Source organism: Pelobates fuscus, chromosome 8, assembly GCF_036172605.1.
Source record: "Pelobates fuscus isolate aPelFus1 chromosome 8, aPelFus1.pri, whole genome shotgun sequence".
Lineage (NCBI taxonomy): Eukaryota > Metazoa > Chordata > Amphibia > Anura > Pelobatidae > Pelobates > Pelobates fuscus.
In genome coordinates, this window is record NC_086324.1 from 136,816,108 (window position 1) to 136,828,115 (window position 12,008).

A 12,008-nucleotide genomic window follows, 5' to 3' on the forward strand; every position below is an offset into this window, starting at 1 on the left:
TGTCTGCAAAATACTAAAAAATTTAACTGGAAGAAGAGGGTTTTTCTTATCTGTAGCCCTGGAAGGAGTAAAGGAACTCCAGGCACCATAATCATCAAACCTACTACCCCTCAATATAAGTAGTCAATTCCTAACAGTTTGACTTCTTACTTGAGGATTGCTGCCCCCGACTCTCTTTTCCTGCATTAAGAGCCATTAATTCCTGCTTGGAGCTTCCATTAGCTTTCCTCAGCTAAGCCCTGCAGTGCAGGTCCAGCTCATTGACTGAGAGCATCATCTGGTCACTCCCAATCAATAAGCTATGCCCTGCATCTTAATTCCGAGCGGAGAGCTTCCAGCTGCAGAGAGGTAGGGAGCAGCGCATGGTACACCCCAGGTAAGGGTTGAAACAATTATCAAGGAGGATTAATAATTAGATTGGTGTGGTACCGGAGCACTCCTGGTACCATAATCATCTTCAGCACTCTGTGGTAATTATGGTGCTTGGAGTGCTCTTTAAATGTATAGACTATGGATGTTGCATTTGCATAGTGGTGTTTCACATTTAGAAAATCTTTTTTTCCCCTAGACATTGGGAAGCTATGCCAGATTAGTAAAGATGAGCAAAGGCTTTTAAAGGGTTATCCGAAGCACCAAGACCTCTTTATTAATTTGAAGTTGTTATAGTGCCTTGAGTCTGTATGTGCAGTTTAACTTTTCTGCAGCCGGAGGTGTAACGTTACCTTCTGCAGTGTTATTGGGTTTCCATTAAACAGCAAGTTCAGAGTAATGTCAATTCTGTACATATTTGGCATCTGCCATCAGAACACACAGCATGCTGGCAACATACAGCTAATGCGGCCCTTGTCCTCCCCTAATCAGCAGTGGAGAATCAGAAAGGAGGAAGGACTGGGCTTTGGCACTAGAAAGTACACGGAGTTTTTCTTTTTTTCCTGTCATTTTTGTAGCAGGGACTTGAATATCAAGGATTAGTAGAACCAAGAACGGTGCTTTCTTAAAACACAGTTTTTTGGTTGAAGTAACACTTTAATGCACCTTTCCAACATAGCTAAGACCTTACCAAGACCGCAAAACCATAATGTATTGAATTAGATTACATTGTCCCATGAATTACTATAGGTTTAATAAGATGATGTAAAACCCTTAAGATCTATGTTTGCAGGCAAGTTCATATTGCATAGTTATAGATAACTTTACCAGGAGTACAAATTGTGCTAATATGATATCCATATAAAAAAATATATACTTTTTACTTTTTGGACTTGTTATCACACATAATTGTGGAATTAGAACATTGGCCTTTAACTCATCCATAATTGCAGGCATCCTAGGTTATACCCTGACTGCTCTCTTTTATTGCATATCTGTATGTTTTTCCATTAACTACCTTTAATAAAGATAGCAAAAACAATAAAAAAAAACCACATATATACTTACAGTTAATATTGTCCCACATTGAGTATTTCCAAGTGGCCATGACACAGTTGATGAAATGCTATCTTGACTCACTGTGGGAATGCACGAGCCTTGTACAGGACTAATACCTTTAACATTTACTTTCCACGCTTCAAGCTCACTCTTCTTAAAGGTCATATTAACAATTGAGGTTCCGCACAAAAGTTTGGGGCACAAATCTGTTATTTTTTTGGGGGGAGGGGGGAAATAATATTAAACTTGTAATATAAAGAACAATTCAGTATATGTGTTATTCCTTAGTTTAGTCTTATGACAAACATCATTACTTTTTATAAAACTTTTTTTGTGTACTTGCATTCTCATTCATACCGATGTACATTTTAATATGCCTTTGCATCTGACCCTTGCGTTGTTTTTTTTTTATTTTATTTAATCAAATGTCTATCTATAACAATTTGTCACCACTCACATCACTAAAAAATGTCAATGTGACTTTCAAAAGAAGTAAATATGAGCGAGTAGTGAATATCCCTGTAAAAAGTAAATTCGAAAATAATTCCACATGTAAGGCCAAAGTAGTCAAATTCGAAAAATTCTCCTAGTATGCAGTTACCAGTTCATCTGTTTTGGTCTAAAATTACTTTTAATCTCAAACAATTCACTGTTAGATACGTGCCCAAACTTTCATTTAAAAATGTTCCAAGTAGCCATTGCTCAATGAGGCTTTTCTTGAAAAGTTTCTAATTAAAGCCAATCTTTTTTTATTAGTATAAGCTTAAATATATATTATATGAACCAATGTATAGTCAAAAATGTATTTGTGCTTTTTAGTTTTTTTTTCATTTGAGTTGCTCATAAGATGAGAAGCATGTTTGCATCATATTTCTATTTTTATTCAGCAAGTATATGATTTTATAAAAGTATGCAATACATTACCAATTAAATTCTGCTTGGATATTTTTACTTCCGAAACACCTGCAGAAAATAGAAAATGATGGAATTAACAACTCATTCAGCATTACAAACTTTAACCCCCTAAGACCGCAGCCAAATGTACAAGTTGTGATCAAAACAAAACGTAAACAAAATCTGGCATTTGCGCTATATGTCTGTCCAACCGTAATTCACCTCTTTCATATTAAATGCACCCACACTTATTATATATCATTTTATTCAGGGGAAACAGGGCTTTCGTTTAACATCAAATATTTAGGTATGGAACATAATTTAATATGAAAAAAATATAAAAAAAATGGGAGAAAGTAACGCAACGACTGCGGGCGGCAGGCATTACATACCGATGGGGACCACCTGGGACCCTACAAGCGACTCACAATGGGACAACACAATCACTCACCTCTCTAGCGGAAGCACCCAAATTCTTTTCCACATTGGGACTGGCAGAGGCACAGACTGGCCCAGCGGATGCTGCACACGGCAGGGTATGGGACCCCGCAACGGTCAAACCTTTTTTCCCAAGATCTGGCAGGAAAGCTAGCCCAGACAACTGAAAACAACTGGAGACAGACGAGCTGCAAACGGGACTCTAGCTGTTCCACCTACCTTCAAAGTACACATCAAGCCTCCGCAAGAACTCAAGTTCTCATTCTTATGTTTTTTTATGCTTTTGTTATGTTACTGTTATGTCTATCTCTATTGTTCACCACTATAAGAGCTCAATTGGGTTCCACCAACCACCCACCAACCCCCCCAGATGAAACACAGAAGGGCGTGATCCTGACACACACCACCCCTCCTCCCCCCAATCCACAGTGGTAAGGGGCACACACAGAAACCAAGTCTGCCAACCTCAACCGGCAGACCTGGAGGGCAAAATATAACGCCTTTAGCAAAGCTTGTTTTGACGCGGACCACAGGCCCAAGTCTCTATCCCCCCCTCCACCCACGAAACCTCCGCAACTCTAGCCAGGTCAGTAGAGCCTACACCAGCCGATCCTTAAAACACATAAAGGAAGCAACGTACTTAGGCTGTGAAAGGCTAAATGTAAATCACTCACTATATGCACATTACTTGCACTACTAGCCTTCCTCACACAACCACTTTCTACTGACACGTCCAGTACAACAACTGTAAACAACGTGAAAAAACAGCACCGCAGGGACCGTAACTAACCAGAAGTGATAACTAGACGCTCCCATGCGCTGTAGTACCCAATCTGCCTTCTCCCCACGCTAAGTTTTACTCAGTTTTATAGTTTTCTCTTGACCATTAACAAAATATGTGTTCGGATTAAGGCACCTGGCAATTTTATGGTTAAAACGATGCCCACATACTTACTCAGCCCTAGAGGCACCACGTAGACCTCACCCTCGTTTAATCTCTGAAAGCTCATAAGATAACTCAAACTGTCTATTTTTCCTTCCTGTAGTTCCCAGCGTGGAGGCCACTCATGACAGACAGTCCGACCAAATTTGACCTTTTAAAAATGTGCTGTAAATGCTTGCCATGTTACTGAATATATTGTGATACTCTATGGGCTTATGTCTGTTGTTGTGGCGATATAAGCGTATATGTCATTCTAAGCACTTCAAAAATAAAGAATAAAAAAATTTAAAAAATGGGAGAAAATAAGAATTTTTTAATTTTTTTTAGTTCTACGTGACATTTTAACTGTGAATGTCAAAATACGGTTTACTTTTACTGCAGTAACATACACATATTTGTATTCAGCGATGTCTCACGTGTAAAACAGTACCCCCTATGTACAGGTTTCATGGTGTTTTGGGAAGTTACAGGGTCAAATATAGCGTGTTACATATTTCAGTTTTTTCACATTGAAATTCGCCAGATTGGTTACGTTGCCTTTGCCATATATTAGCCCAGGAATAAGAATTACCCACATGATGGGATACCATTTGCAAAAGCAGACAACCCAAGGTATTGCAAATGGAGTATGTCCAGTCTTTTTTAGTAGCCACTTGGTCACAAACACTGGTCAAAGTTAGTGTTAATATTTGAAAATGCAAAAAACTAATTTGAACGCAAATTTTGGCCAGTGTTTGTGACTAAGTGGCTACTAAAAAAAACTGAACATACCCTATTTGCAATACCCTGGGTTGTCTACTATTGCAAATGGTATGCCATCATGGGGGTAATTTTCATTCCTGGGCTACCGTACGGTCTCCAAGGCAACCAGGCGAATTTTAATGTGAAAAAACTGAAACGCAAGCCTTATATTTGACGCTGTAACTTTTGAAAACACCATAAAACCTGTACATGAGGGGTACTGTTATACTCGGGAGACTTCGCTGAACACAAATATTAGTGTTTCAAAACAGTAATACGTATCACAACAATTATATCGTCAGTGTAAGTGCCATTTGTGTGTGAAAAATGCAAAAAATTTCACTGTCACTGATGATATCGTCGTTGTAATACATTTTACTGTTTTGAAACACTAATATTTGTGTTCAGCGAAGTCTTCTGAGTAAAAAGTACCCCCCATGTACAGGTTTTATGGTGTCTTGGAAAGTTACAGGGTTAAATATAGTGCTAGAAAATTAAATTCCCTGAACTTTCGGCCTGGGTTGTCAGGCAGGTCCTGCAAATTGTAATTAATAAAATGACCTAATTATATAAAATTATTACATAAATATAGACGTAGAATTATTATATATATATAGTGATATATATGTATATACTTATTTATTTACATATATATATATATATATATATATATTGTTTCGTTCTACATGTACTTTGATATGAATATATATATTAATTTTAAAATACAGTTAGAACAAAATTATGCATGAATATATATTTTTTTATCTATTTATTTTTAATTTATTTTTTTTATTTTATTTTTTTACGTATTTATATATTTATTTATTTATTTATTTTTATTATATATAAATATATATATATATATATATAATGAAAATTATATATATATATATATTTAATCAATATCATTGTACATGTATTTTAATATTAATATATATATATATATATAATTATGTATATATTAATATTAAAATACACGTAGACAGTGTATGTATATTTATGTGTATGTGTGTATATGTGTATATATATATATATATACTGAGATCATATATATAACAAATATATATATGATCTCAGTATATATTATTTATTTTTACACTGATTTAACATGTTTTATTTTATTTTCAGGCAGCAGGGGGAGTACCTGTCATTACATGCACTCCCCCTGCTGGCATTGCCTTGGACGGCTATGCGGTCCATGCGATCGTGAGGTTCTCGCAAGGACCTCGTGATCACATGGCCCAGGGGGGCCGAAGAGGACGGAGGGGGACTCTCTGGGCTCCCAGGTAAGTCCCCCATACCGCGATCGCCGGCGTGGGATCGCTGGCATGGGATTTCCGGCGACCAGGTAAGTACAAAAGATCGCAGGGTGTTCTATGCCGCCCTGCGGCGTTTAGAGCCATCTAAATAAGGACGGCATAGAACGCCCTGCGGTCTTAAGGGGTTAACTAAGCATAATTGTAAACAAAATATATAATTGTAAAAGGGATTCTCGGTGGGCGTATGCAAATAAAAAAACAACATTATTGCCTAATTTTTTCCCCTTTATGCATGGATTCCTTGGAGTATGTGTCTGCTGTATACAACAGCTTTGAAACACAACTCAGGAAGCGGAACAAAGCCAGTGAACCACTCATGGACAGCTGTTTCATTGTTAATGCAACTTATCAGCATGAGGTTATTTACTGGCTTGCTACGGAGGCTTGGCGTTACTTGTGAAGCACATACCAAAAGAGTTGTGGTGGGGGGAAAAAGTGTGGATGAAAACCCCTTCCGCCTGAAGTAAGTGGGTAGTTAATACATTGTTAAACACAAATCTGCACACACCAATCCAGTCATAAGGCTAGCTTTTCCCACAGAGATCTCACTTTAACAGCGCTCTCACTGAAATACTTATTTAACACTACCCAAAACAGGTATTGAATTCCTTTTAATCTACACCCGATCAAATTGATCCGTCCGGGATTCACATGTAGAGTCTTATTCACTGCCTGCACTTCCTTCACCAGGAGAGGCAGCAGCGTGTATGTTGCCAGACCAAACCTTTTGACAACATTCTATGAAAGACTGTCTAGCACCATAACAACTACAGCAGGTTATATGAAATTAGAAATAGCAAAATGAAAGAATTTCCAGCTGCACACATAATGAACTGGGCTGCACACACCTATAATGAGTAATATGGCATTTAGGTTATCATATGCTCAGTTCTGAATCAGCTGGCCACTGTATTAGTGTGTAGTTTAGCTGTAATTTTTCTCTTACTAATTTACTGAACCCACACATATTATATAAAGTTTTTCTTGCCATTAAATAGTCATTCTAATTTACTTTAGATTTTTTTTTTATAAAATATGATGAAACAATTAAAAAAAACACACTTTTTCTAAATTTGACCCCCAAAATCTGTTATGCATCTACAACCGACAAAAAACACCGTGCTAAATAGTTTCTAAATATTGTCCTGAGTTTAGAAATACCCAATGTTAACATGTTCTTAGCTTTTTTTAAAGCAAGTTATAGGGCTATAAGTACAAGTAGGGCATTGCTGTTTCAAAATATATATTTTTTAAATGTATCAATAGTGGCATTGTAACACTGTTATCTGTCATAAATCTCTGAATAACACCTCACATGTACATGTTTTTTTTTAAAGTAGACAACCAAGGGTATTCAATATGGGGTATGTCTAGTCTTTTTTACTAGCCGCTTAGTCACAAAAACTGGCCAAAGTTTACCAGTTTGGCTTATTTCCTAAATTCCAGCTCTCTCCTCGACCCTCTGCAATCTGGCTTTTGCCCCCTTCACTCTACTGAGACTGGTTTGATTAAGGTTGCAAATCATCTAATCACAGCTAAAGCCAAAGGCAACTACTGCATACTAACTCTTCTTGTCCTTTCTGCTGCCTTTGACACTGTTGATTATGACCTCCTTCTCCAAACTCTGCAATCCCTCTGTCTCTGCGACACTGTCCTCTCGTGGTTCTCCTGCTATCTCTCCCAACGTTCATTAAGTGTCTCCGTGTCCAATGACACCTCCTACCCTCATACTGTCTCAGTTGGAGTCTCCCCAAGGCTCAGTTCTTGGTCTCCTTCTGTTCTCTCTGTATACTGCCTCTCTTGGCAAACCTTTTGATTTGTTTGGCTTCCGCTACCACCTGTATACTGATGACACCCAGATCTATCTCTCCTCCCCTGATCTCTCCCCCGCTGTCCTACAATGTGTCACCGCTTGTATTTCTTCAATCTCTGACTGGATGTCCACTAGTTTTCTGAAACTCAATCTCTTTAAAATAGTACTTCTTATTTTTCCTCCTCATAATTCTGTTCTTCCTCTTTCTCTTTTACTGCTAGTTGATGGTACCTGCAACAGCCCATTCTTGCAAGCTCATTTTCTTGGTGTTATCTTCGATCATTGCCTCACCTTTATGCCTCATATCCAGCAGGTTGCTAAAACCTGTCGTTTCCACCTTTCAATTGCCTGCATCCACCCCTTTCTTACGCAAAATGTTGCCAAGGAGTTTGTTCATGCTGTGATAATTTCTCGCATGGATTACTGTAATTCTCTTCTAACTGGAGTCTCCAGAAGCTGTACTGCTGTCAGGATCGGGACAGGGATCCAACACGCAGAGTACAAACAGTAGAAAGGTACGTATACCGGGCCTTAGAATGGCCGGACTAACGTACAGAGAATAACAGAGAATAGTCAGAGACAAGCCGAGGTCGAGGGAACGAGAAGACAGGTAAGCGAGAGACAAGCCGGGTCAGAGGGATAACAGAGATAAGCAGAATAGTACAACAAGCCGGGTCAGAACCAAAGAGAATACTAGAATACAAGAGCATTGAGTGACTAGACAAGCTAGAACCACGACAGGGCAATGAGCTGATGAGAGAAGCAAGCTTAAATACCCTGAGTCCGGAGAGTAGACACGCCTCAGCTGGGTGCTGATTGGATAAAGCCAATAGAGTGGCAGGTCGCTCGGGATAGCGTCAAGACGTCACGTATCGAGCGTCATGTTAGAAAAGGAAGCGGATCCCTTGCAGCCAGCGTTAGAATGACTGGATGGACCGCGAGGAACGGGAGATATGGCGTGTCTAGACGGATAAACAACTAAGTCTCTACCCTTCTCAAAGGTAGAGACCTCAGGTACCCTGACAGTACCCCCCCTCTCAGATACGCCCACCGGGCGGAAGGAACCGGGACGAGATGGGAAGCGGGAGTGAAACGACCTGCGGAGACGAGGAGCATGAACGTCCTCCTGAGGTACCCAACTCCTCTCCTCGGGACCATATCCCTTCCAGTTGACCAGATACTGTAGTCTTCCCCGGGAGAATCGGGAATTGATAATGGAGTTGACCTCGTACTCCTCCTGACCGTCCACCTGAACCGAACGAGGTGAGGAAACCGTAGAAGAGAATCTGTTGCAAATCAGTGGTTTCAGCAAAGACACATGAAAGGAGTTGGGGATGCGTAAGGCCGACGGCAGAGCTAGGCGATACGCAACCGGGTTGATACGAGACAAAACCCTGTAAGGACCTATGTACCGAGGCGCAAATTTCATAGAGGGAACTTTTAAACGAATGTTCTTAGTACTCAGCCATACTCTATCCCCAGGAACAAAAACTGGAGCCGCCCTTCTGTGTTTATCAGCGTGTTTTTTGAACAACATAGAATTATGCAGGAGAATTTGACGAGTCTGATCCCACAACTTCTTCAGATTGGCGACATGATCATCAACCGACGGTACTCCTTGGGAAGAAGAGACCGAAGGAAAAATGGAGGGATGAAAGCCATAGTTCATGAAGAAGGGGCTGGAACGAGTAGAATCACAAACGAGATTATTGTGTGCGAACTCTGCCCAAGGAATCAAACCGACCCAATCATCCTGGTGTTCGGAAACAAAGCAGCGCAGATATTGTTCAATCTTTTGATTAGTACGCTCAGCGGCTCCGTTAGACTGAGGGTGATATGCAGAGGAAAAGTTCAATTTGATACCTAATTGAGAACAGAAGGATCTCCAGAATCGTGAGACAAATTGAGAGCCTCTATCAGAAACGATTTCCGAAGGTATCCCATGTAAGCGAAAAACTTCTCTCGCAAAAATCTCCGCCAATTCAGGAGACGTGGGGAGTTTAGGCAACGGCACAAAATGAGCCATCTTAGTGAATCTATCCACCACCGTGAGAATAACAGTCTGTCTCTTGGAAGCAGGTAAATCCACAATAAAGTCCATGGCCAAACAGGACCATGGTTTCTCAGGAATGTCCAAGGGGAGCAACAAACCACAAGGAGATGCGTGAGGCTGTTTAGTCCTGGTACAAGTCTCGCAAGCTCCGACGAACTCCTTAATATCCTTTCGTAAGGAAGGCCACCAGAAATCCTTGGAGATCAGGGAATAAGTCTTGCGAATGCCAGGATGACCAGCCACCTTGCTTTCGTGGAAACACTGTAAGAGCTCCAGTTGGAGTTCAGGGGGGACAAATTTTCTTCCCTCAGGAGTCTGTCCAGGTGCCAGATGCTGTAAGTTCAAGATCTGGGCAAGTAACGGAGAATGGATTTTGAGACTTGTGTTAGCAATAATATTGCATTGGGGTACTATAGAGGACAGAACCGGTTCAGAAGAAGCCAAAGGTTCATATTGGCGAGATAGAGCATCGGCTTTAGAATTCTTTGAACCAGGCCTATAAGTAAGAACGTAATTGAAATGGGTGAGGAATAACGACCAACGAGCTTGCCTGGAAGACAATCGCTTGGCCTCTCCAATATAGGACAAGTTCTTGTGATCCGTTAAAATAGTAACAGGATGTAATGTCCCTTCCAATAAATGTCTCCATTCTTTTAAAGCCTTGATAACAGCTAGTAGTTCTCTGTCACCAATGTCATATCTGCTCTCAGCACCAGACAATTTTTTAGAAAAAAATCCACATGGATGTAATGGTTTATCCACACCTAGCCTTTGGGATAGGATAGCACCTACGCCAGTCTCCGAGGCGTCTACCTCAAGTAGGAAAGGAAGAGTGGTATTAGGGTGAACTAAAATTGGGGCGGAAGCAAAAAGCTCCTTGAGAGTTTTGAAAGCAAGGAGAGCTTCCGTAGACCAATTCTTAGTATCAACCCCCTGTTTGGTCATATTGGTGATGGGCGAAATAATAGAAGAATAACCCTTAATAAAGCGCCTATAGTAATTGGAGAACCCAATAAATCTCTGAACGGCCTTGAGACCCTTGGGTAGAGGCCAATCCAGAATGGACTGGAGTTTATCCGGGTCCATCTTAAATCCCTCCCCAGAGATCACATAACCGAGGAAATTTACTTGGGATTGATCGAAGCTACATTTCTCCAATTTGCAGTACAGACCATGTTGAAGAAGTTTGTGCAAAACCCTTCTGACCTGTTCGTGGTGAGTCTCAATCTCTCTAGAATGTATGAGTATATCGTCCAGGTATACAATAACACACTCCTGCTGAAATTCCCTAAGAACCTCATTAATCAGATCCTGGAATACAGCCGGTGCATTACATAACCCAAAAGGCATAACTGTATATTCATAGTGACCGTAACGAGTATTAAACGCCGTCATCCACTCGTGTCCCTGCTGGACTCTCACCAAGTTATATGCCCCTCTGAGATCTAACTTGGTGAAAATGGTAGAACCCTTTAAACGATCAAAGAGTTCGGTAATCAAAGGAATGGGATAAGCATTCCTAATGGTTATCTTGTTCAAACCTCGATAATCAATACAAGGCCTAAGCGAACCATCCTTCTTTTTAACAAAAAAAAATCCAGCCCCGGCAGGGGGGGAGGATCTCCTAATGAATCCCTTGTCTAAATTCTCGTGAATATACTCCTCTAGAACTGAATTCTCTTTAGTAGATAACGGGTATACATGACCCCTGGGAGGCATGGTACCAGGGAGTAGGTTAATCTTGCAATCAAAGGATCTGTGTGGAGGTAAGGTATCGGCTCTCCTTTTATCAAATACTGCCTTTAAATCCAGGTACTGAGGCGGTATTTGTGTCTCTGTAGGATTAGAGGAGTTAGCCGACGTGTTCGCCAGGCAAAGGGGCGAGACCTTCCGCAAACATTTCTCTTGACAATTCTGACCCCATGAAATTATTTCCCCTAACTCCCAATTAATGATAGGGTTATGTCTCTTTAACCAGGAGTACCCCAGGACTATGGGAATAGAAGGAGAGGAAATGATCAACAGGGATAGGTCTTCCTCATGCAAGATACCAACAGTTAAATTAATAGGTATGGTCTCACGGAAAATAACAGGCTCAAGTAAAGGTCTACCATCTATGGCCTCAACGGCCAGAGGTGTCTCCCTTAACTGGGATGGGATAGTATGCTTGTTAACAAAAACTTGATCGATAAAGCTCTCAGCAGCTCCAGAATCAATCAAAGCCATGGTTTTTACTACTCCCTTCTCCCAAGTCAAAGAAACGGGTAGCAGAAGCCTGTGATCTTTATAATTGTGGACAGAGGACAAAATAGATACACCCAAGGCCTGTCCTCTAGAGAAACTTAGGTGCGAGCGTTTCCCGAACGATTGGGACAATTT

General features: G+C 40.5%; 1 protein-coding gene across 1 annotated transcript in view; it reads right to left on the reverse strand.

The window, feature by feature from the left end:
* LOC134571304 (uromodulin-like) overlaps nt 1-12,008 on the reverse strand; it is a 33,499-nt gene that overhangs the window by 15,360 nt on the left and 6,131 nt on the right. Inside the window, exons 3-4 of the mRNA XM_063429479.1 lie at nt 2,353-2,391; nt 1,438-1,634 (exon numbers count right to left, since the gene is read on the reverse strand). Coding sequence (XP_063285549.1) covers nt 1,438-1,634; nt 2,353-2,391 — 236 coding nt within the window. The remainder of the gene's footprint in view (nt 1-1,437; nt 1,635-2,352; nt 2,392-12,008) is intronic.